Source organism: Austrofundulus limnaeus, unplaced genomic scaffold, assembly GCF_001266775.1.
Source record: "Austrofundulus limnaeus strain Quisiro unplaced genomic scaffold, Austrofundulus_limnaeus-1.0 Scaffold3, whole genome shotgun sequence".
NCBI lineage: Eukaryota > Metazoa > Chordata > Actinopteri > Cyprinodontiformes > Rivulidae > Austrofundulus > Austrofundulus limnaeus.
This window is the reverse complement of record NW_013952405.1, coordinates 93,956-117,251: the sequence shown is the minus strand read 5'-3', so window position 1 is coordinate 117,251 and position 23,296 is coordinate 93,956. Positions and strand designations below refer to the sequence as shown.

At 39.2% G+C, this 23,296-nt stretch overlaps 5 protein-coding genes across 11 annotated transcripts in view; 2 read left to right on the top strand and 3 right to left on the bottom strand.

Moving 5' to 3' along the window:
- The window catches only part of ift122 (intraflagellar transport 122 homolog (Chlamydomonas)), a 31,681-nt gene extending 26,347 nt beyond the window's left edge, over positions 1-5,334 (bottom strand). Inside the window, exons 1-8 of the mRNA XM_014015812.1 lie at positions 5,206-5,334; positions 4,297-4,363; positions 4,131-4,212; positions 3,961-4,039; positions 2,836-2,912; positions 2,660-2,726; positions 2,434-2,580; positions 1,616-1,691 (exon numbers count right to left, since the gene is read on the bottom strand). Coding sequence (XP_013871266.1) covers positions 1,616-1,691; positions 2,434-2,580; positions 2,660-2,726; positions 2,836-2,912; positions 3,961-4,039; positions 4,131-4,212; positions 4,297-4,363; positions 5,206-5,246 — 636 coding nt within the window. The 5' untranslated portion in view covers positions 5,247-5,334. The remainder of the gene's footprint in view (positions 1-1,615; positions 1,692-2,433; positions 2,581-2,659; positions 2,727-2,835; positions 2,913-3,960; positions 4,040-4,130; positions 4,213-4,296; positions 4,364-5,205) is intronic.
- A 264-nt stretch (positions 5,335-5,598) lies between these two features.
- On the top strand, positions 5,599-11,870 carry mbd4 (methyl-CpG binding domain protein 4). 4 transcript variants are annotated; one of them, XM_014015848.1, is made up of 8 exons: positions 5,602-5,705; positions 5,792-6,011; positions 6,464-7,209; positions 10,222-10,287; positions 10,360-10,494; positions 10,568-10,717; positions 11,396-11,499; positions 11,590-11,870. In XM_014015848.1, exons 2-8 carry the CDS (start codon positions 5,896-5,898, stop codon positions 11,662-11,664), a joined length of 1,392 nt encoding a protein of 463 aa, XP_013871302.1. In that variant the 5' UTR covers positions 5,602-5,705; positions 5,792-5,895; the 3' UTR covers positions 11,665-11,870. The 4 variants fall into 4 exon arrangements, with proteins under 4 accessions (XP_013871311.1, XP_013871302.1, XP_013871288.1 ...); XM_014015834.1 differs by having other exon boundaries at positions 10,222-10,494; XM_014015841.1 differs by having other exon boundaries at positions 5,640-6,011; positions 10,222-10,494.
- A 1,454-nt stretch (positions 11,871-13,324) lies between these two features.
- LOC106522753 (uncharacterized protein D1044.6) lies at positions 13,325-15,545 on the top strand. Of its 2 annotated transcripts, XM_014015914.1 has the most exons (4): positions 13,325-13,621; positions 14,352-14,411; positions 14,502-14,691; positions 14,851-15,545. In XM_014015914.1, exons 1-4 carry the CDS (start codon positions 13,455-13,457, stop codon positions 14,959-14,961), a joined length of 528 nt encoding a protein of 175 aa, XP_013871368.1. In that variant the 5' UTR covers positions 13,325-13,454; the 3' UTR covers positions 14,962-15,545. The 2 variants fall into 2 exon arrangements, with proteins under 2 accessions (XP_013871368.1, XP_013871360.1); XM_014015906.1 differs by having other exon boundaries at positions 14,502-15,545.
- creld1b (cysteine-rich with EGF-like domains 1b) lies at positions 15,314-21,671 on the bottom strand. Of its 3 annotated transcripts, none has more exons than XM_014015872.1 (11): positions 21,377-21,671; positions 19,836-19,968; positions 19,661-19,743; positions 19,424-19,534; positions 19,202-19,293; positions 18,920-19,099; positions 18,215-18,310; positions 18,033-18,116; positions 17,682-17,777; positions 17,458-17,598; positions 15,314-16,379 (listed from the first exon to the last, which is right to left on the bottom strand). In XM_014015872.1, the coding sequence occupies exons 2-11, from the start codon at positions 19,950-19,952 to the stop codon at positions 16,159-16,161; spliced, it is 1,221 nt and encodes a 406-aa protein (XP_013871326.1). In that variant the 5' UTR covers positions 19,953-19,968; positions 21,377-21,671; the 3' UTR covers positions 15,314-16,158. The 3 variants fall into 3 exon arrangements, with proteins under 3 accessions (XP_013871326.1, XP_013871321.1, XP_013871335.1); XM_014015867.1 differs by having other exon boundaries at positions 21,408-21,671; XM_014015881.1 differs by lacking the exon at positions 18,033-18,116 and having other exon boundaries at positions 21,408-21,671.
- wu:fl23c11 (uncharacterized) overlaps positions 19,976-23,296 on the bottom strand; it is a gene marked incomplete in the record, with an annotated part of 14,302 nt that continues 10,981 nt past the window's right edge. The window contains 1 exon segment of the mRNA XM_014015821.1: positions 19,976-20,419.

Genomic DNA, 23,296 nt, shown 5'->3' with positions numbered 1-23,296 from the left:
AGAGGAAGTGATGAGAAGATAAGTTTATTTTCTATTTAAACATAAAAACAGCATTCTAATAACAACTAAAGGTGACATAGATACTTTATTTTGGTATAGTATTTAAATGTATGCCTGAGAAACACATGATATTGCCCCTTTAAATTTTACAAGTCAGGACATACAGTGTAGTGATTTGGTCCTTAGCCGTCTCTACAAATGTTCATATTGTGACTTTAAGTGTACAAAAACCCACAAATTCTCTTGTGTCATTATTACAAACAAAAACAATGCCAAACCAGAAAAACAGAAAAGTGCACCCTTGCTGCTTCCATAGGATTTTGGAGGCAAAGTAGCAGCCAGGTGGTGCTGATCAAACGTATTTGATTCACTGATCTTCATCAGTGTGAGCACCACTATAAAAGCAGAACTTTTGGCAGTTTGCAGGCTTGGCTTGTTTTGCAGACACAGGACCTGGGTGTTTATCTAGCTTTCAATTCACCTTGTTGTTATTTAATCAACCATGAACTTCTCTATAAACCAGACAGGCCACCTGTCTGACAGCCGAAGCTTGATCCAAGCACAGTCATACAACCAGACTGAAGAAAATTTTGTGACCGATTAACTGAATTTTAGATTGAGTTTTATATTTCACATTTCGTGCAGTCATATAGTTTAAACCGAGAAACAGAGTCAGTGTGTCTTATTAATATGAGGCTTCTCTGTAATAAAAACAAAGTCGGTTACATTTAAATGTCTAACGTAAAAGGTACCGCCTCCAGGGGTGTAAACAGGAAGTCAGATGTACATATTACTTTAAGAGGTTGATTCATCGTTCATTAGGTAGTCTCTCTTTTAGATCAGCCTGGGACAGACACTGGGCTCCTGAGAGGGATTGATAGTGTGTTGCTGTTCTGATAAGGCCAAGGCCCTTTTCACTCACAGACCTGCTACTGGCTGCTGTGGGACTTATGGAGTCATATTTTTGAATAAATCTTTTAGAAGATCATCAGCTGGTTTTCTGCAAACTTATTCCGACTTCCAATTTACTGAACGCAATTTTCCTACAGGACAACGATCCAAACATAGCAACAAATCTACAAAGGAATGGCTGACAAAGAAAAGAATCAATATACTGATAAAGTCAAACAGAAAACAACTACTGAGCGTTCCATCCATCTATTATCTTAACCCTCTTCTTCTTTCTAGGGTCATGGGTGTCATTGGTGCCCATATCCGGAAGTCACTGTGTGAGGGGCGGACAGGTCCATCACAGGGACACATAGAGATAAACGATCATTCCCTCTCATGTAGGGACAATTTAGAGTTACCAAATACTTTAACATTCATGTTTTTGGTCTGTGGGAGGAAACCGGAGTACCCGGAGAAAACCCATGCATGTACAGAGAGAACATGCAAACTCTAGCCAGAAAGGTCCCTGGCCGGGATTCGACCCAACAACCTTCTTGTGGAGATTCTAAAGACGGTTTGTATTTAATCTTTCAAATGCCACTTGGAATTCAGGATATGTGCTTTTTAAATATATACCATACAGTTATCGTGGTGCTTAAAATAAGAAAGAACAATCTGGTTTTCAGCCCACAGTTTTATATAAAGATTATTTTTTTATACTCACCTGCTTTCCACTAAGCTGGTAGAAGGAGAGCTTTTGACCCCAGTCTGCCACAGCCAGAATGTCATTGTGTTCATCCCTGTGAAATGAAAAAAAACCTCAGTCTTAAGTGCACAGGACAAGCTTCTGAGCTGATGGGAGGCTTTGGCTGTTTAAGTAAAAAAAAATGTCAGTGGAAATCAGAGAGGCCAGCCTTCTTTACATCTAAGCCTTTTCCCCTGTAAGCGATGGAGGGCAATGAAAAGCTTCATGTTTTCATTCTGATAAATTTTAATTGCACGTCAAGACAGAGTATTGTATGACACGGTAAGCCTGTGCACCTATACACCCTGTCAAAACTGTCACAACACACCTTATTTCACTTGAAACCAAATCCCTAGCAGCTTTAAAGAAGCTTCCCTTTCACCGACAACAAACTCTGACCTCTTCTTTGGAATGTTTACAATTTATAGACACCAATGACAACATTTCTATTGCTTCTAATCATGGCCACCTTTAACTTCTTGCATTTTTGGTATTTTTGATTTATTTGTCTTTAAATGTCCAGTTTGGTGGTCTCGTGTAGCAGGTACAGGGTGAGTCCTGGCATTGGCTGTAAGGGGGGAGCAGGGACGGATAGCAGCTACTCTTGTGTCAACTACTGCCACCTGCTGATCTCACAGTAACTCTTCACCTAAACGCAATGAAATACTGTACATGTACATCAAACCTTGTTGATACTGATAGTACAAATGATTAAGCAGCAGTGCAGTGTATGTAAAAGCTTCATATTCGCAAGGCATCTGTGTTTCTCTTCTATAATTTGCTAGAAAGTAACTAACTTTGAGGGGTTCCAAGCTATGGACCATATAGGAGAGGCGGAGCCTCCGGGTCGCTCTATTTTGACCTTCTCCTCTCCGTTCTTGTTCCGTATGCTCACCACCCCGTTCATCATGCCGAGTGCGAGGTACTGCCCATCATTTGTCCACCTGTGGTCAAAACAGACACTGACTGAGTAATCGGGGCGTCACAAAGTTGCAGAAGGTTGCAGCTATAGACACAACTCACCCACAACATGTTATTTTGCTGCTGACTTTGTGTTTGTTTACAGATTTTTGTTCAGGAGACCAAAGGCCTTAAAAGAAACGCAAAAAGAAATGTTAAGTTCTCCAGGATGCAGTGACATTGTGTTATGCTGCATATTTTAAGAGGCTGGTGTTTATTTAAACATGGGGTACACTCACCGAAATCACCAGATGAACAGGAGGCAAGCTGGTGAGTGACTGGGTTGTAGGCAACACACTGGATAGAGTCATTGTGACTAAAAAAAAAGAACAGATTCTCTGTGAAAGGCAGAGGAACATACATAGCACTATGTCCAAAGCCTATTTGCAGAAATATTGGCAGGTTTTCGTCAATAATTGCCACAGATTTCCCATGAAGATGTTACTTTGATGGTTTTATCTTCAAAATAAAACCTTTCATCACATTTTAATGTGATCAAGCTCAAACGTAACTTCATCCCAAAATGCCAAATGTGCTCAAAGCCTCAGTGGTGTTTCTGCACTGAGTTGATTTTTGCCTTTCTTCATACAGAATTCTTGCATTTTAATAATGCAAAGTGCAGGGGTTTTTTTTTACACGCAATGCAACCTGAAATCCACCCAACAGGGATTTCCAGTCTTAGACTCTACATGCAGATTTCTGCTGACTTCTTGATGGAGGTTGGTGATATAAAGAAGTGTGTCATGACCCACTGGAAAGAATTAACTTTCGATGATCACTCATTTCACACAAACCTGTATCGAGTCATTCTGATCGTTACAGAAACTTTCAAAAAACTGAATTACATATTGTACAAACATTTCTTTCTCTCTTTGTCTGTTTTTGTCATTTTGTTAGTGGTGTGTTGTTGGCATTTACATTTTTTTAATACTTTTATGAAATTGGCCAGTGAACACTCGGAATATCGTGTTAATGCAAAATAAAAGTAAATAGAAACAAAAATAAACAAATGAACAGAATTACAATAATGTTTTCTGCTAATCCCTAATGGGGAAATCCATTCTCTGCCTTATTCCCCATCATATGGAGCGGAGGGCTGCCAAGGTGCCCGCGGAGCAGCTGGAGGGTTAAGAGCCTTGGTCAAGTGAGGGCAAAATAGGGTGGAGGAGGCTGGTGTGGGTGCTTCACCTTTCCCACTCAAATTTTATTATTACAGATTTAGACGTCAGGTGCATTTTAGAAAAGTTTTTTTAGGCTAAAATTCCAAAAATTCTTTCTTGTCTGTTAAAACTGGCTTTGTAATAAAAACCCACAATAAATTGGATCACGTTTTTAGACTGAACCACAGAATAAAAGACACTTACGTATATTTTAAAATACCCTCTAGTTTGGAGGTCCAAATAATGACACTTTTGTCAGCAGAACCCGATGCAAACCTTTTCCCTGGGAAAGAAAGCAGCTGGTAATCAGGTTTTTAAAAATAACGAGACACAATACAAGAGATGAGCAAACAAGCTGAAAAGAAGCTCAGTACCATCTTTGGCATAAGCCACACAGTACACTGTGTCTTTGTGTCCTCTTAAAGGCTGGATAATAGCTCCATCGGAATCATAGACCTGCAAAGAGAAAGCGTAATTTATAATAATGATGTATTCTCCAGCTTTGTGCTCTCCTTGGCAAAGATAAAAGGGTGTTCTTACCAGCACACGACTCCCTGAAGCTATTATAATCTGACTGCCATCTGGCTTAAAGGCAAGGTCATAAACACTGCAATAAAAGAAAGATGAGTTGAAATAGTTTCTCAATAAATTGGCTGGTCCAACAATAAAAGTCCTGACAATCGATCAGTCGTTAAAATTGTGTATTAAACTGTCTCTGCTAAGCCTAACTTGTACTAGTTATATGGATAGTTTTTGTTTTGTTTGTTTGTTTGTTTGTTTTCCTTTTTCAAACATGTTTTTTGAACATATCCCTTTTTAGTTCTTGCGTCTGTTCACAAAATTAGCACACATGTCGGTGAAATTATTTAGAGCTATGCCAAAATATTTATATTATTTTACCGTTAAGAACAAATAGAAAAAAATAAAAAAATAAAAAAAGGCAGCAGTATGGCAGAAAAGTAACAATAAGACGATTTTAAAAATGCATGTTTGTATGTAAAGGTGTTCGGATTAAAACTGAAAACGGAATGCGAAAAATAAAGCAAAACAATATAAACAATAACCATTAATTACGCTGTTATTAACATTAGGTGAATATTTTTGCAAAAGCGTGGGCAGATGTCACTAAATACGGACAACACAAGCTTGACAATAATTGTTTTGTTTGTTTGTTTTTTCAGTGGAAATCATGAGCTATCGAGTGTTCACGTTTTCTGACCAGTGTTTGCAATAAAAACATACTAGTGACAAACCACACGATTTCATGACTGACACTACATACTATGCAACTAACGTAATAAAATATATACAATTCACAAACGACTTAAAACTAAATGCTAAGCTAAAGCGTTAGCATAGCAGGCTTCCTCTAGTTTACATAGCAACCACCGTTGCTATCCACCTAGCGTTAGCTCAGGGTTAGCGGTAGCTCATCTTTCTGCCTCTTACCGGTCATGAACTGATTCCTTCCAAGTCGAAACTGCCCTCATTTTTACTACTTAGTTTCATCGAAATCAAATATATATTATATGTTGTTCAAATCAACAAGTTGTCGCAGCGCGTTGTTTGGTGGTCTTCATTTGTTCGCACTGCGCAGACTCAGAGCTGCTTTATGTTGGGTCCGCACCATTTAAACGCCAGCGTACCCGGCGGCGCACAGCTGTCGGAGTGTGAGAATCACAACAGCCGAATCAGAGATTCGCGCATGTTGATTATATAATGCAAATATATCAGAGTTATTTTAAAGTTAAAAAATCAAGCTGACGTTTTAAAATTTACTTATGAAGTCGGGTATCCTGCCGAATTTGATCGTTTCAAATCAGTCGACATCACTGAGCCTTGCTCCAGTACGGGTGAAACACAAGGAGCAGACCCACTTCCTGCAGCGCAGTTCCGCTCCAGTGTTGGCATGAAACGCCTTCGTATCTGAATGAGTATTAAAAAAAACAGTGCGTACATTTCAGCTAGTATAATTCCGCTTGACTTCTAATTATGTGCTGTTGTTCTGTGATATTTAAATGTGCTGTTACTTTAGGTTGAAAAGGCTCTAAACTGTGTCCATAGCGGAACTCAACAACCTCTAAAAAAAATCAAAACACACCGTAGAGAGAATGAGCTGGAGTGGAGACCTGTAAAGACATGGATATCCAAAGTCCTGTGGAACTGTGCAACACTGTGCCTCACGGGTGGGTCAGAGAAGTGAGGCAGCGAAAATCAGGCAAGACAGCAGGAAAACTGGATGTGTATATAACAAGGTAAATAGGTTTTTTTCCCCTCTCTCAATTCTGTTTCCACACAAATGTAATAATTGTTATAACAGTCAGATCACTTCCTGACAGTTTCACTAAAATCTGTCCAGTGGCCATGAGATATTTTGCTAACACATTTGTTAACACTTAATGCCAAACTTCTGAACAAAACTAATGCACAGTGTGTTCTGAATATGTGTTGGGTGTGACGCACAGCTGCTACACCCAATTTCAGCAAATGTGACCTCAACATCTGTAAAACTGATTGAGCTTTAGACATTCTTGTGCTTGGCGATGCAGCAATGTAGATTGGGGTCGACTCCAGAAGTGTATCAATTGTAAATGTGCATCCATTGTTTCATTAAAATCTGTCCAGCTCATTATGCAATATTTTGCTAACACAACCAACTATCAAAGGATAAAAATAGAAAGGTCTCACTGATTTTTTTTTTTTAAAGTCCCTCAGGGCAGAGGTTTCGATCAAGATCATCCCTGCATGCTTTTCTAGTAAAAAGTGCAGACGAGAACTTGGACATAAACCTTTTTGATTTCACCACACCCAAAGAGGAGTTCTCTAGTAGCTCACAGACGCTTCAACCGCTGGGAAAGCAGAGGAGACGAAGGAAAAAGCAGGCAGATGGACAACAGGAAAAGGCAGATGAAAAGCTGGAATCCGACTCAAATAAACACAAAAGAACAAATGCTGAAACCAGAAAAGCAGGGGCTGAGGAGGAGGAGGAGGCTTTAAACACCTGTAATAATGTACCAGATGTGACTACACACGTATTAGAAACTTGCGAGGACGAAAGCGACGCGAGCTGTTCACAAGCTGCAGCATCTGGCTCGGTGGATGATGTGCAGAGGGGCCGTCATCAGAAGGTGGGGCTGCTGAGGGAGAAGCTGCTCAGGCTGGCTCCTTCTAGTCAACAGCAAAACACCTTCCCTGTTCCGAGCGAAGCACGGGCAGACGCGCAGCCTTCAGCCCCGCCTCCGGGCGCCGAAGCTGCCACTGAGAGCGAGAAGGAAGGTGGGAACGCGCCAGACACAGATGTTACACCGATTCACAGCCAAGGTGACAATGGGTCTAATTCTGAAGTGACGGAGGATGCTGACAGTCACAGGGAGGAGGTGGAAGAGGAGGAGGAGGTGTTGCTACCTGACAGCAATGCTGGGAGCTGCAAACCAGTAAGAAAATCCCAGAATAGTAAGTATTATCCACACTGCCTGACAGATTCAGAGGTTTTTGTTTCATTTAGTTTGGAGCAGCACAGTTTCACTTTATATGTAAAGTCCCTCTATGTTCAAGTAAGCCTCACATTAAACACTAAACACACAGTTATCACCCACCTCCAAAAGGTGAAGGTGTCTCTGTTCCCAAAATATCTCATGAACTACTGGGGGAATTTTGATTTTTTTCAGGAAATAACAGCTGATTAACCTTTGAAGTCAGCTTGATTCAAGATGGCTTCTACAGCCAACTGAGGAAATTACTAAAATCATTGGTTGGGATGATTTCTCTAAATTGCCTTTTTTGAGCTTTATATCATGTTATTATGTCGTTCCCACATCACAAACATACTCAGAGTGTTGTTTTGACTGATTCGTGCATGTTTAAGAAAGCCTTGAATCCCCCGTGGAGCTGCCTAAATGTTTGCTGGTACAAAGTTCCGCCTCTTTACACAAAGCTCCTCCCTGGAGCTCAGTCTGCAACCGAGCACCCCTCCCCTGAAGCGTTGTTTGAAAACATGCTGAAGTGGGAGTGTTGGAAATGGTGGGAGGTTCTTAAGAGACCGAGGCCAATTTCCAGGTGTTTACAAAGGCTGTGATATAAAGTCAAATTTATTTTTGATACATACGGCATTTTCATAATTGAAGGTAACATAGTTACTTGATTGTAGTATGTGTAACTACGTGCCTGGAAAATACATAATACTCAGAAGGATATATAAAGTACTTGGAAAAAAATAACTAAGTAAAAGTAAAAATACCTTAGCAGAAAATGACTGGTAAAAAGGAATTTCACTGATAAGAAGAGTACTGAAGTAAAAGCCATAAAACTGCTAACAATAATCGGAGAAATACTTTTGCACACTAAGAAATGAAGTGTTGAATTTACTTAACCAAAGAGGTTCCACTAAACCGAGTTGAGCAAACTGAACTTCTCATTTACTCACCTTGGTTCAGTGGATCAGACTGAGTCATTTCTACCTTCTCCTCTCTGTCAACGCTCTCTAGTTTCATTTAAAAAAGTCGATCATCAGATATTGTCCAAGATTAACCTTCAGGGTGGATATAGCTCGCTCACACAGATGACCTATCCACGTCATCATTTACCCAGAATGCTTTGTGTGTAAATAAAATGGCTCCGTCCATGTTAAAATATATTTTTAAAAATTTACAAAACCAAACAGCCTACAGCATTTTTATAGTCTTTATTTTACAGTTAAAAATAAATGTTTATCAAATAAAGTCTAATGTTACAACTAATCATGGATCCCTTTAAATCTGTACTGTACTGATGCTGCTGGAAACGCAATTTCCCTGAGGGACCCCTCCCAAGGGATCAATAAAGTTCAATCTAATGTAATCTAATGTAATCTAATGTAATCTAATCTAATCTAATCTAATCTAATCTAATATAATATAATATAATATAATATAATATAATATAATATAATATAATATAATATAATATAATATAATATAATATAATATTAATGCATAGATAGTTCAAGACCTTTATTTAAAATTTTGCCATTAACTACTTGAATTCAACTGTGTTTGTCTGTTAGCAAAAAAACCAAACTTGTGAACCGCTGGAAGGATTTTACTAAAACTTTCAGGAAAACATTATTGGATGTATGTTTACAACTGATTAATGTAACTGCCACAGCTAACCAACCTTAGAAAACAAATGGCTAAATCTGTCAGTTTTACAGATATTAAGCAACACTTGGGTGTGGTAGTAGCTGAGAGTCACTCCCGGCTCATACTCTGAGCGTGAGATCTGGAGTCTGGTTTCAGTCTGACAAATATAGATTTGGCAGAAACATTACTCAAATAAGAGATCATAACAAGGAGTCCAACTCATTTTTTCAGTAGACTTTCCTGAAAGATTCTTGCCGATTATTGGTGTCATGTTAAGCAGATAGTCATCCTCCACTAAAAGCTACTCTTTTCAATTTGAAATGGCTCACCTTTTTGTGCAGTCAGTTAAATAAAATATTTCTCAATGCTGAATTAAAGAGGTTTTCGACATCTGCAGCACTTACTACTGTAGTAAATCGAATGTGTGCGGAGGCTGGAAAAGTAGAGGAATGCGTGAAGGTCAGAATTGTAATTGGTTGACCTTTAAGGCCTTAGGCAGCGCTGTATAAAATGGTCAGATCTGTGTAATAAATAAAGCTGCGTGGGGCTCAGGAATCGTTTAGAACACCAATGTCAGTACACACAGGCTGCCGCTGCATCCAGAACTGTCATTTAGAAAGCTGTGGCACAGCTGTAGCTCTGTAGTGAATTGGTTGCACTCCAATCAGTAAATCTGTAAAGCACTTTGTAGAACCTAAGCAATGTTAAAAGGTTAAATAAAGACACTGACCGTTTATCATGTTGGATGTGTAAGCCACAAATCACCTCTGCTCAGAGACATGGCTGAGTATTATGGGACATCAGGTCAGAGGACATGGGGACCTGCACCACGAGTTCATGTTTCATCTTCCTTTTGAAGGAAAAAGAACAGATGTGAGGTTCTGAAAGTTGAAAATCCAGGATTTAATCTACGAAATGTGAAGAATCCCACGTATATAAATGGTACTGAGGTGCCCTGGTGTTGGGATGGTCCGGGCATCTGGTAAGGATGCCTTCTGGCCTCCTTTCTAGGGAGGTTTTCCAGATCGTCTGACTGGTTGGAGACCCTAAGACTCAGGACACACTGGAGACTGGGAATCTTCTTAGAAGAGGTGACTATGGGAAGAGGCTGCTGACCCTGCAACCCAGCTCTGGAACAAGAGTTCCTAGAAACACATATCAGCCAAAGTTTTAAGCAAAGATCAGACACATTACTTCTTAGTGAGAAATTTCCTTAATAAAAGAAACCTAAACATCTTCTTTTGGTTAAGTTTCAGAGTTTTTAACAAGTTAAAGTTTATGTAGCATGTTAGAAAATGTTTGGACGTTGTTGTGATTGGGGGTTTAAAATGTGCTGTCTGTTTTTTAGAGTCCAAGAGTTCAGAAGACAAAAGGAAAACAAGCCCTTATTTCAGCAGGAAACCCCTCAGAGATGGTAAAGTTCGTGTGCGTACTTGTAGGCAATCGTGTCTGTGGTTTTGGACATATGGAAGCTGTGTCTCCTCAGGCCTCAGCCCACCCAGACGGAAAGCTTTGAGGAAGTGGACACCCCCTCGGTCTCCCTTCAACCTGGTACAGGAAACCCTTTTCCATGACCCCTGGAAGCTCCTGGTGGCCACTATTTTTCTAAATAAGACAAACGGTACGATCCAACGGAAGCATATTTTAGTTCTCTGGGTGTTGCACATAAATCACCAGGAAGCCTTTTTTTCCAGGTAGGATGGCCATTCCAGTGCTGTGGCGGTTCTTTGAGCGGTACCCATCTGCAGAGGTGACCCGGGAGGCGGACTGGAAGCCCATGTCTGAACTCATGAAGCCCCTCGGACTGTACGAGCTGCGAGCCAAAACCATCATCCGCTTCTCAGGTGATCAGTGTGTCCACGTTTAGATGCCATCGTAGGTGATGTTTTCCCTGTGTCCATGTGTGTTAGCCAAATATCTTGTGAACGACTGGACAGGTTTTAATGAAACTTTCACAAAGTAATCTTTGGATTATCATCAACCTTAGCAGACCCAAAAATGGTTTTATCTTTGTAAGTTTTACAAACATTGAGCTCAAATTTGGTGTGGTGGTAGCTGAGAGTCATCACTAACTTATACTCTGAGAGCTAACTGATCGTTCAAGAACTGCTTTTAAAACTTTGCCATTAAAGCAATCGTTTTAGACAAATTGTGAAAATTGTGTCCAACACTAAAGATGTCTACGCTGAAGATGGAATGAAAACAAATCTCCTGGAATCGACATTAGCCAACACAAATATGGCTATAACTTTGACACGGTTACACACTGAGCTCAAATTTAGTGTAGTAGTAGCTGAGAATCATCCTGAACACATTTCAAGCGATAGTAAAAACAGATTGCACGTATCACTATTTTCAAGGTTTGAACAAGAAGATTACAACCCTTTTGTTTCATCATAAGATTAAAACTTTAAAGTCATCAAGGAATGCAGGGTTTAATTGGTGTATATGTTTTTAGACAGACTTTATGAACCTGCATCCGTGGCCAGAAAAAAAAATTCTGTCCCTTTTCTCCTGTTCAGATGAATATCTAACCAAACAGTGGCGTTACCCCATCGAGCTGCACGGGATTGGAAAATACGGCAACGATTCCTACAGGATCTTCTGTGTTGACGAGTGGAAACAGGTGACTTTGGACCATTTGACCGCCATTCAAATATTTTTTTCTTTTTACATTCAAGCAAAATCCGACATTTAATTTATGTTTCTGCTACAGGTGAATCCTGAAGATCATATGTTAAACAAGTATCACGCCTGGCTGTGGGAGAACCATGAATCACTGGGAATCTGACCAATCAGAAGAGGAGTTTACCCCTGACTAGCAAAAAAACTCAGCTCTGAGGTTTTCTAACCGCATTGTATCAGTGTCTTAATGAATTTGTAGTTTTAAGCCAGAGTTTCTTTGAATTTCTACAGTGACATTTTAAAAGTTGCTCCTTGATTGTCATGTTTTGCTTCTTGTTCAATAAAACGTTTTAAGCGGTTTAAAAGTTGTAATAATTTGCGAGTGCGTCGTGCTGTACTTCTTCTGTCTCACTGTAGCCTAACATCCGGAAACATCCTGTCTGCAGCTGCTCAGTCCATTGTCACAGGCTAATAATGTTTCTTTTTGAGGCCACTGATGCATGGCCACTCAGTGCAGCAGCTTGCTTTTATTGGAAGGAGTGGGGGTAACCTGATTCCCAAGGCAACTGTTGCCACTGCATAACACAGAGTGAAAGCACAGGCTTGTCAGGGTTTAATCTATAACTATGGCCTTTGCAGCTCAACAGGATTTTTTTAGATTTGATTTATTTTGAAGTGGACTGTAGCTTTAAGATGGTATTTTGATATTTCACACTTTTCAGTAGCTCAAATCTTTAATTTAGAAAAGAACATCAACAACAAGATGAGACTACGTAAGAAAAAACTGTTGGTTTATTTTAAATGTAGTTGTTTTCATTTTATAAGTATGTTCTATACGCCTGTGTTAAAAACTGCAGCACCCATCTACCGAGCTTCCACACCTGTTTATATTCCTCGTGACACACCACCACCTGTCCGGCAGAGCCTGGTGGCCCCTCCCATAACATTTCCTATCATCACAAATTCTTCGGGTTTGTGGATGACCAATCAGGTAAGTGTAGTGTACTATAAAGCAGTGGTTCCCAAACTTTTCAGCTTTTGACCCACGAAATAACAGTAACAGAGACCTGTGCCCCCAACTATTTTTGGATGATAAACATTTGTATCACGTCAACTAAACATGGGCTTAGTAACAATATTTTTATACTACATTTATCCATTTTAAATACACTAACCTCACTCCTTTGTAACAACTACGGCAAAAATGTAAATTAATTCCGAAAATCTTTTCAGGACCCCACCTTGATGTTTCGGGACCCCACTTTGGGTCCCGACCCCAACTTTGGGAAACACTGCTATAAAGTACCACAAAGTGATACTTGAGTAAAAGTACAAGTATTACCAAAAAAATACTTTGGTAAAAGTTAAAAGTCTCCTTTAGGAATATTACTTGAGTAAAAGTCTTAAAGTATCTGTTATTTTGTATGTGTGTATATAGGTATGTGTGTATATGTGTCTGGCTGTGTGTGTTTTGTGTATATTAGCAAGGTTGTAATTATTGTACGTATATGTGGATGTGGATATATGTCTATGTGTGTGTGTATATGTATATATATGTGCATATGGGTATAAGTACATACATATGTTTATGTTTGGTTGCTGGGTGTTCATTTTCATTCTCTGATGGTCAGATGTCAGGTGTGTTGTCTTGTGTGTTATTGGTGTACATTTCACGTCGTTGAATTTCTATCAGTTTCTCTTTACAGTTCTTACATTTCTTTTTCTTTTTTTCCTCTTTACTACAGTATAAAAAAATAAAGTCACTGATGATGAAGAAATTAAGAAACTAACATTCAGTTCTGTTTTCTACTGAAGTGGCTAAAAAGTATCTGTTATTTTTTAAATCATTGATTGTTTGAAAAAAATCAGTTAAATATATCATATAGTTACAGTTCTGGGTAAGTGGTGATTTCCTGGTTGAGTGGGAGATGTTTGCTTTGTTCTGTTACACCAAAAATGAAATGTAAACTGGATCTATTAACGTGCTTTTTAAAGCTCTTTCCCAAACTGAACCCTTTGCACCCACCTTTGGGCCCTAAACGCACCGTGAGCCTGGAGACGCCTGCTGTTCACCACCACAACCACCAGAGGGCGCTGATCATGCAAAGAAGAGAACACCACAGGTTGACAGCTCAATCTTCAACTTTTATTTATTTGTGCTGAAATTTTAATGAACCTTGCAGAAAGTAATCACTGGCTCTACAACTTACACTTACCGTCATTCATTATGACCACCTTAACAAAAACAAAAATAGATATAACTTAGTTAATTTGCAGATATTGACCTAAAATGAGACGTGGTTACAGCTCTGACTGTTTTCTAATATATATTCTGAACTTAATAAATTGTGAAAGCCTCTTATTTAAATTTTTGCCTTTAATTACTGTGTGTGCTGCGCGATCATTGTTTACAACTTAAGCATGAATTGTTGGGAGTCAACCCTGTTTGTCTGTTCGCAAAATATCTCATGAACCAACAGATGTATTTTTATTAAACTTTAAAAAAATTAATATTGGATATCCATTTACAACTGTTTAACATTTGGAGTGAATCCAATTTAAATTGGACAATTAAACTAAGAAATTGCATTTTCCTAAATGCCTAATTATAAAAAAAAAATTTGAAAGTTGCTGAAAACAAGCTGAAAATGTTTAATAGCAAAATTGTAATGCAAGTTGAACTGCTGACTTGCAAGTAGGACAACAGAGAAAAATCAGCAAAAAGATATATCTTATGATATCATCATAAGATGATTTCTAGTTTAAATTCTGACAATGAAAGACCAGGTTTTGTTTTTGGCTTTAAGAGTTCCGGTTAACGCCGTTGATGTGTTGCGATGACTGATGTGACAGGTGTCATCAGGTGTGGAGAAAACCTTTTTATGGAACCTCCATTGAGAGAGAAGAGTACAGGTAAAACTGACAAAACCTGAGCTTCATATCCTCATCTGTCGAGGCTTTATACATAAAGATAATAAAAAATAAGTTATTTTGTTTCTGCAGGAAGGAGATACGGGAGCAGTTAAAGAGGCAGATGGAGGAGAAGAGTGCAGAGCTGAAGCTGCAGCGACTCAGTGAAGCGAAGGAATCCCAGTATCTGAGAGAGGTGGACCACCTCGCCCTGTTCAGGGACAGGGAGAAGAAGATCCAGCACAGCAAAGCAATGACAGCTTACAGAGATGAGAACAAGCGGGTACAGTCCTTCACGCACCATGCATTCAGTATTAATGCTTTCTGTGCACTAAAGTGTCCTGAAAACGCTTCCTGGACCATGCTCTCAGGCGGCCACAAAGAGAGCATCTGTGGTTTATTTCTCCTTGTCTCGGTTGTGTGTGTTTTTCTACATGCATAGCTAATGGAACAGAGCTGGAGGGACAGAGCGCTAACACGTTCCCAGGAGGCCCTGAAGGAGCGAGAGCTGCTGCGCCTCAACCCCATTAACTGGAGTGGAACGCTGAAATAGTCCGGGCCTCTTAAAGAAGTCCCAGCCTGAGATGCAGGCCTCTCGCGAGCAGGGAGGAGATGACAAAACATCATACAGCTGAGTCCTGCACAAGCCCAGAGATCAGAGGTGATAAAACAAGATCTATACAGACATCACCACAGATAGGAAGAGTCTAAGTTTCCATTTTAAGGAAGACATTTAAAATAAATTGTAAAAGCAACTAAAGATAGACCTGCAAGCATTTTTCTATGCACTTCAAATACAATTTGGAAGTTTTTCCCATCAGACTTTTCTGCAATTTTTTTTTCTTTGGTTCCGTTTCTGTGGCATACAGTACACATCTTAACACAATAACACTCAAAACCTCCTATAAAGAACAGTACATGTTTATTGCAAAGCAAACTTTGGAGGATGGTTTTACACAGATAAGATATGACCGTCTGTTAGAACAACTGAAAATCTGGACCAATAACGCACACAGAAACAAGGATATTCAACACAATATGATGAACGCTCACAAACATAAATATTGCTTTTCAAAACCGAAAGGCATCACCCAGATTACAGCTGGTTTAGAGTTCAGTAGATTACCCCCCTCTCCCTCGTTAAGCATCAAAAACTGACGGCTGCAAAAGTAAAACCTTTCATGCTAAAAATAAATAAATAAAACAGTGCATTACATTTCATTTTATATGTTATCAGCATGCAATATTACAAAAAAAAAACATTCAGCTGGAAGGAGGTAAAAAGTCATTCTGTGAAAATAAATAATTGTCCCAGATCTGTGATCGTTGCAGGGATGGTTTGGGAAGATTTCCAGTTTTCCTCCTCTGATCTCATGGCAACACCTACTGATATGGTCAAAATGTTTTTGTTTTTTTAGGTTTTCTGTGCAGAGGAAAACATTTTCTTGATATCCAGATGCATGTTAGTTTATTAGTTGTGGTCTTTATTCCACGTTTGTTCCCAGCAGGGTTCAGCCCTTTTCTATCAGTGCAGTTCGTTATTCTTCCTAAAGAATAACATCATTATAATCTTCAACTTCCCACTTTTTCTTGCATAATTCTTTTCAGTAATCAATTCTTTCCAAGCGACTCTACTAACACATGAAATCCCAGCACTGTAAAGGCAGTGACCTGGCCCCAGTTGAGTCTTTTTTCACCTTAGCCAGCAGTCATTCCAAGTTGCTTTTGTCAGATTGTAGTCGCAGACAGCCTAACGTCCCTTCAGAAATCCGTCCAGCATGTAGTCCCCCTTCTCTGTCAGCCAGTATCCAGCCATAGCAGCTACTCCTCCGATAAAAATGGCCGTGAAGACCATGTCGCCTTTGGCGGCGAGCGTAGCGAGGGCGCAGATCACAACCCCGAAGAACATCTGCTGCAGGACCAGGACCTCGTCGTCCGTCATCTCATCGAACAGTCCTTTCTCTGGATCATCTGAGGAGTGGGGAATTTAAAAAATGAAAATCTGCTTTGTTTTTCTCGTCTCAGGTCTTTAAGGCAAACGTATTAACAGGATCATCTGAAACAAGTTAAACGTGTGGGTCTTTCTCTCTTTTGTAGATTTGAGTTTCTGATGAAAACTGATTTTAGCAGCCAGAATGTCTGAAATAAGACACATCTTTAGAAATCTGACCAAAAAGGATATAAATGCATGTTCACAGAGAATTTTCTGTTTTAGTTCATCTACATGTTAATATCAAAGAAAACAAAATTCAGCTGTTGTCTGCAGTGATTTTTGAGACTATGCTGACATTTTGAAATAAGCATCTCCTGGATTATATTTACTGTTATTTGCTGCATTTTAGTCATGATTTCAGTCCGTCTCACAAAACAAAAATGTATTTAAAAAAAGCTTGATGTGAAAATCCTTTGTATGAAAATTCAGCAAATTAAAAAAAAAAACACAAAATTTTATATATTATCATTAAAATGTTTGTAATAGTAAATATTTTCAGAAAAAGTCCTCAATATAAATTTTGTGAAATATATATGGAAAAAAAATCTACATTTTCTTATAGTGTTTCTGTATTTTATTTGTATTCATTAGTTTCATTTTTGATACAAGTCTTTGAAAAGATTTGGTCAGCTTTTGTTGTTTTTAATGTGCTATATAAATAAATCTGATATTTGACTTTCTGCTGTTCAAACACTTCGAGTAAGTTTGTGTCACAAAACTTATTATGCTCAATTTAACCAAAAACATTTAATCGACAAACTTTAACATGGTCTGAAAATTATATCTTAACCGTTTCTCTCCTCCAGCTCTGGAGTATTGTATTTCCATAATTAGTATTAAATTATCATGTTTTATTTAGAAGTTATTTCATTTTATCATGTGGTTATGTTACGTGTCCATGTTTCACACCTGAGTCACGGAGTCAAAGAAATAAAACTAGTTCTGCTTGGTTATTTAAAGTGTCCTGACTTTATTTCTGTTGTGAAGTGACTATAATGAATCAAATTAAATTGAACAGAATAGTATCATATTGTATCGTGCAGCCATGTCACATACCAGGAGGCTTGTTCTCCACACAAATGCTGTCTCTTCTGATGAACCCGTCAGCACAGTCACAGTGGAAGGAGCCCTCCTCGTTGATGCAGGCCTCGTTGAGTCCCGGGCACGCTATTGCATGTTCACTACATTCATCTATATCTGTGAAAAACAAAGGGTACCAGCTTAAAAGACTATAATGACGGGACTAAGAAGTTAAACTGTGTAAAAATTAAGTTTTGTACCAAGACACTTGGCTCCTTTCAGTCTGTAGCCACGTGCACATTTCTTACAGCGGGCGGGACCACTGCCCATACAGCCCACACATGCCTGATCACAGCCTGGAAACAAAAATATGAAAAACCAATAATCTTACACTACAAACAGAAAACTGCAAGAATGTATAAAATAATCTGCAGCTAATGAGGTTCACGTTTTTGTATTTGATGTTTTTTTTTCAGTATTAACAAGAAACAGTGGACTAAAATTAAATGCAATTTTCTTCCATGAAGCATTAAAATAAAATGTCCATATTTTGTTTTATTCGAAAGCCGTCTCCACAAATGCAAACCCTATAGATTAACAAAGGAGCAAACCTCTGCATTCATATGATCCATCTGTGTTGTGACAGTACGTGTTGGAGGGACAGCGAGCCAGCTCTGTGCCGCACTCGTCAATGTCTAGGAGACGTAGAGTGGATGTCAGGAACACGCACCCGTACGGAACTTGACACAAAATCGCTAAGACGCAACAAATTGACCTCTGAAGCCACACTCACCCACGCACTTGTTGTCGTGAAGGATCCAGCCCGGTTTGCAGTCGAGGCACTTGTAGTCCTGCGGCCCTGAGCACTTCCTGCAGGAGTGGTAGCAAGCTACGAGAGGAAAAAGGGTGGTGAATATAGGGAGAGGGTCAAACCCACATGAGCTGAGAGCTAACAGCTGTCTGACAGTGAAACAGCCGGCTCGAAACAAAAATTACTGTTATTTCCTGCATTTTGGTGGTGCGGTCCATTAAATGGATATTATTAGCGGTTATCAGTCCCATAAAATGGCTTCAGACTGTCCTGACAGTGCCCCCTAGTGGGTTACCAGTGCCATATACGTTGGATGCAACAATCTGCTCCCGCCGGAGTCCGGTCTGCTTTATCGTAGCCCAAGTCATTTTCTCTAAAATTAACCTTTGTGGTTTTATGCCTCATATTAACCAGATTGCATAAAAAACCTATGTGGTTTTATGCCTCATATTTACCAGATTATATTAAAAAAACCTATGTGGTTTTATGCCTCATTTTAACCAGATTACATAAAAAAAACTATGTGGTTTTATGCCTCATATTAACCAGATTGCATAAAAAACCTCAGTGGTTTTATGCCTCATACTAACCAGCTGACAGTCTGAAGCCATTCTATGGGACTGATAATGGCTAATAACGTCCATTTAATGGATATACTGTAACATCTGAAGCGGGTGAGTGAAACACCTGCACAGGCTCCGGAGCTGTCGTTGGAGCTCTTCTCTCTGTAGTAGCCGTCAGCACAGCTCTGGCACAGATCGCCCGAGTATCCCGGGTCACAGACACACTCGCCGTCTCCTAGGCGAGTGCCCTCCCCCTCACATCGACCCAGACCGCCACACACACCTCCCGGTCCAGACGGACACTCTGCAATGGATACAAGCATTTGGCGTCACTTGGATTCAGATACTAAAGATGAAAGATGAGGCTGTGATCTGTGCTGACATCAGGTTAAATGCTTCCTCAGACCTTTGCACTCCGGTCCAAAGTGTCCAGGTGGACAACAAAGTCTCAGCTCCTCTATACAGAGCCAGTCGAACAGGTCTGGTGCCTCCTGCTGCCTTTAAGACAAAGAATAAAAGCACATCTTATTTATGAGTTATTTTAGGATGAAATGTAAAATAATCACGTGAATTAGGATGACCCACTGAAGATTAAGACCGTATGGTTCATATTTATCACATTCTGTACCTGTGGAACCACCATGTCTCCACTTGGTCCTCGATCTGCTCCAGCAGCCGGTTACATTCAAAATCTGTTTTCTCACAAGCAGCTTCCACTATCTCTAAGAGCCGAGTCTCACTGGAGCAACAAGCCAACAATTAGAGATGTAAAACAGCAGCCACATGGCACAAACATGCTAATAAGTAGAAATCATCTGAAAAAAAAAACATTTTGGGGATTAATATAAGAAACACTTGGTCTTACCTGCGTGCATACTTGGCCAGCTTCTCTTCCTCCCATGCTGTGTTTCCTCCTCCAAAGTTCTTGTTGGCCGTTCTCTCTAAACCCTTTCAAAGAGAGGGAATTTTGTGTTTCTTGAGTTAAAAAAAAAGGCGCAGCTCAAAGTAGATAAACAGCAGCTGTTGGTTGACTGTGGTACCTTAAGGAAGCTTTCGGTGAGTTTGCTGCAGGTTTGGCATGGTGCGGTCTGGACTTTGACCACAGAGAGCTCTGAGAGGAGCACCAGAGCTGGCAGGAAAAGCCAGGACCACCACATGATCCTTCAGAGGACACTGAGCCATAACAAACACACAATTACTGGTTAAATGGAGCTAGATGGAAATATGAAAGTACTTTACTAAAGTGACATTACAACATTCTTATTTATTTATCTGTCACAAAAAGAAGTAGATGCAATGATATCTAGAGGAAGTTCAGGTCCTTTAAAGCTTGCACCAATGTGTTTTTCATTGAGAATAAAGAGTGAAAAATTTCTATGCAGTGATCTGTTTGGGTAACCTAATCAGATACTCAGGGCCTGAACTGACTTGCAATAAAAGCTGAATATGTTCTGCAATTTGCTTTGGAGCCTTTAAAATTGAGGGAATAAGAAAAATGTTGAAAAAGCTGCTTAACACTGCAGACAACAACATCCTGCACACATTAATAAACTAATGAAGTGTGTTCAGTCAAAGGATTCCCCCTCCATTGCAAAACAAACATATACGTGAAATCACAGTGACGTACTTCCGGTTAGTGAACGCCATTTCTTGTGTGTATGGCAAAAGTACATTCTATGTTGAGTAGTAATCAAAACTGTATAAGACAGCAGAATACCCATCAGTTGTGCAGTTAAAAGGTCAAAATAAAGTGTCCTTAAAAATGGGGAGGGGTCATCAAAGACCTGGCACAAGACTTATTGCGATTCAGCTGATCATTTATTCTACTTTATGTTAAATTTTCAGCTAATAGTTCCTGAGAAATCCCCTTGTTGGTGCTAAAATACAACCTTATGTGCTGAACTGTGTTTAGCATTATAAACAGGTCATTTAAATAATGGAAACAAATTGTGTCTGCTGATAACCAAACAGATCCTATTTTAACGTGTTGTTTGCGGAGATGTCTGAAATGTACATACACAACGATTCATCCTTAAGTTTAGGAGTCTTTTTATGCCTATTTGGTTACATGACTTAATGCCAAAAAATACATTCCTCTAAAAATGATCAGGTACTGGGCTGGAAAAGATAAAACAACAAAAACAGATAATGTTTAAAATTGTACTTTGAAAACCACACAGGAAAAAAATGAGGGATGACTCGAGACTTTTTTTTTCTTTTGCAATAAGCTGTAGTTCAAGTTTTTTTTTTATTCTCTAATGTGGATTAAATTCAAAACAAGTATAAGAGACTCTTTCAAGTCCAAATCGGACGCGGTTTTAATTCAGCCAGCTGAGGGAAAAAACGCGCAGATGAGCCTGGTTGAGACGCACCATCCTCGGTGTTAGCATAGTTAGCTCCGCTTCAGCACCATGGACAGCAGCAGCCGGCTAAGGTCAACAGTTAGCAGCTAGCTTAAGCTAACATTGTCTGATTCTGCTTCGTTCCCCGTCGATACATCTCCCATAAAACTCAGCGACTTTGTGACATTTAAGATATTAAACAATTTAAGTGAGATTTTTCAGTTTTAAAATTGGCTCACCGCACAGCTTTCGGTGATATCCGGGTCTTACCCTGGTAATAAGCACCACGTCCGCTTCACTGCCGATGGGTTGTCTGATTCCCAGCAGGATCACGGTCACTGCACACCGGACAGGACTTCACATTGTGGGTACGTACTTTCAGCACAGCCATACAGCAGCTAGCTGACGGTGGAACTGCATTAAACACAGTGTTGATCTAATTTGCTGAGCAGCAGGAAGGCGGACTGAGCCTGTGGGGATGAATGAGTGTGTCCAGCTCCCAGCTTATTCTGCTTTCTACGGAGCAGCTGCCACGCAGAGAATGACTCCGCCCAAATGTTGCTGGGATTTAACTGATCAGCCAATCAGTGATGGACACCTGTGACGTCACGTGACTGCCCACCAAAACAAACCCCTACAATGACTGAAAGCCACAATAACAGTTTGTGCAATGTGGATTATATCACGGAAAGTAAAGAATTATGTTTGGTAGATTATTTATTTGTTTTAATATGGCAATAACTATACCAGGCACCTGGTTGGCAGCACCTGGGTATCAGAAGCTCAAGTGTCATTAGCAACAGCAAGATAACCTGTTTGCTGAAAAGAGTTTTGCACATATTGAAAATGATTGGATATTTAGACATAAAAAGATCATTTCTATTAATTACATTACAGGAAGCTATTCTTGTTCAAATATATAAATACATAAGTAAAGAGAAGCCTGGACACTTACTGTTTAGTTTTATAAAGCTTTGTTTTAAGGGGGCATTTAGATTTTAAGTAACCAACAAACTGACCTATTTTTTATAATGATAATTTTTTTGAGACATTATGGTGCAGCTTAATACTTTACTTTTATTTAGGTAAGCTACTAATTTTAACATTTTCCCCACAAATAATCAGGAGTTCTTTACAAATTAAAATAGGTTCAAGCAGAATTAAACAATTAGTTCTGTATAATTTTCTGGTCTTTCTTTGTGCCAACACTAAAAAATAAAATCTAAGCACCAAAATGCAAAAAAATGAGTATATTTTAAAACAATTGCTATGTTATTAAAATACTGTAGTACAACTTTGTAAAATTTCATTTTACTTTTAGGGGTCAAATAATTTTTGTGGCTCATTACACAATTTAATTGGAGAGATGATAAAAATGGTTCTTTTTGTTAGAAAGGTTGTAAACCCTGAGTTAAAGGATTTCACAAGTAAGACAGTGTAGATTAAATCTAATATAAAGTAAGAGTCTAAAACATCACATTTACAAACCACGAGCTAAAAGTAAAACTCTACATGTGCAATAGTTTAAAGTGCAACAGCCTGAAAGGATCTAAAAGTTAATTTAGCAAAGAAATAAGCAAGTACTCTTTCACTGACAGAAGTCAGTTAAAACTAGACATGGGTTTTTACTATGTAAAAACAAGTGTGCATTGCCTTGTAGCATGTCTTTGCCTGCAGCAGTGGACTTGCAGAATGAAATGTGACCAAGTTCAAATGTGTTTTCTATACCAGCTTGTGCTTGTCAAGTCAGCAGGTGTTTGTAATCAGGGTAAGTGTGTGACAATACGAAGTTTGTAGAGATTTTCTGTTAAAGTTGCTGTTGCTGGGTTTCGAACCCTGCTCTCCTACATGAAAGCCCATGGCATGAAACATTAGACCATTGGAGCTGTGGTAGAGAATGAGGCCAGGGTTTGGTTTGTATGAGTGCAGAAAGTGGTCACATTGCCAATGTAATGGTTGTCACTAAATTAAAAAAATATTACAACAAAAAAGCAATATTAGGACAATATTATAGTAAAATATCAAAATACAATCATATTAGTATTGTAAACACTGAACTATTGCGATTAAATATTATTAAACCATGGTGCAGTACTGAGTAGATACAGCAGGGGCAGTATTGGACCAATACAAGGCTCCATTGACTCCCATTATAAATT

What these genes read in the sequence shown, in the direction of transcription:
- creld1b (XM_014015872.1), bottom strand. Translation starts at nt 19,952, where the DNA reads ATGTGGTGGTCCTGGCTTTTCCTGCCAGCTCTGGTGCTCCTCTCAGAG. An exon ending in TGGATCATATGAATGCAGAG is followed by an intron (nt 17,778 to 18,032) that starts GTTTGCTCCTTT and finishes TTTTGTTTCCAG; the next exon opens with GCTGTGATCAGGCATGTGTG. An exon ending in TGTGGAGAACAAGCCTCCTG is followed by an intron (nt 16,380 to 17,457) that starts GTATGTGACATG and finishes CCCACTCCTCAG; the next exon opens with ATGATCCAGAGAAAGGACTG.
- LOC106522753 (XM_014015906.1), top strand. Translation starts at nt 13,455, where the DNA reads ATGAAATGTAAACTGGATCTATTAACGTGCTTTTTAAAGCTCTTTCCC. An exon ending in CAAAGAAGAGAACACCACAG is followed by an intron (nt 13,622 to 14,351) that starts GTTGACAGCTCA and finishes CTGATGTGACAG; the next exon opens with GTGTCATCAGGTGTGGAGAA. An exon ending in ATTGAGAGAGAAGAGTACAG is followed by an intron (nt 14,412 to 14,501) that starts GTAAAACTGACA and finishes TTGTTTCTGCAG; the next exon opens with GAAGGAGATACGGGAGCAGT.
- mbd4 (XM_014015834.1), top strand. Translation starts at nt 5,896, where the DNA reads ATGGATATCCAAAGTCCTGTGGAACTGTGCAACACTGTGCCTCACGGG. An exon ending in TTTTCTAAATAAGACAAACG is followed by an intron (nt 10,495 to 10,567) that starts GTACGATCCAAC and finishes CTTTTTTTCCAG; the next exon opens with GTAGGATGGCCATTCCAGTG. An exon ending in GTGTTGACGAGTGGAAACAG is followed by an intron (nt 11,500 to 11,589) that starts GTGACTTTGGAC and finishes TTTCTGCTACAG; the next exon opens with GTGAATCCTGAAGATCATAT.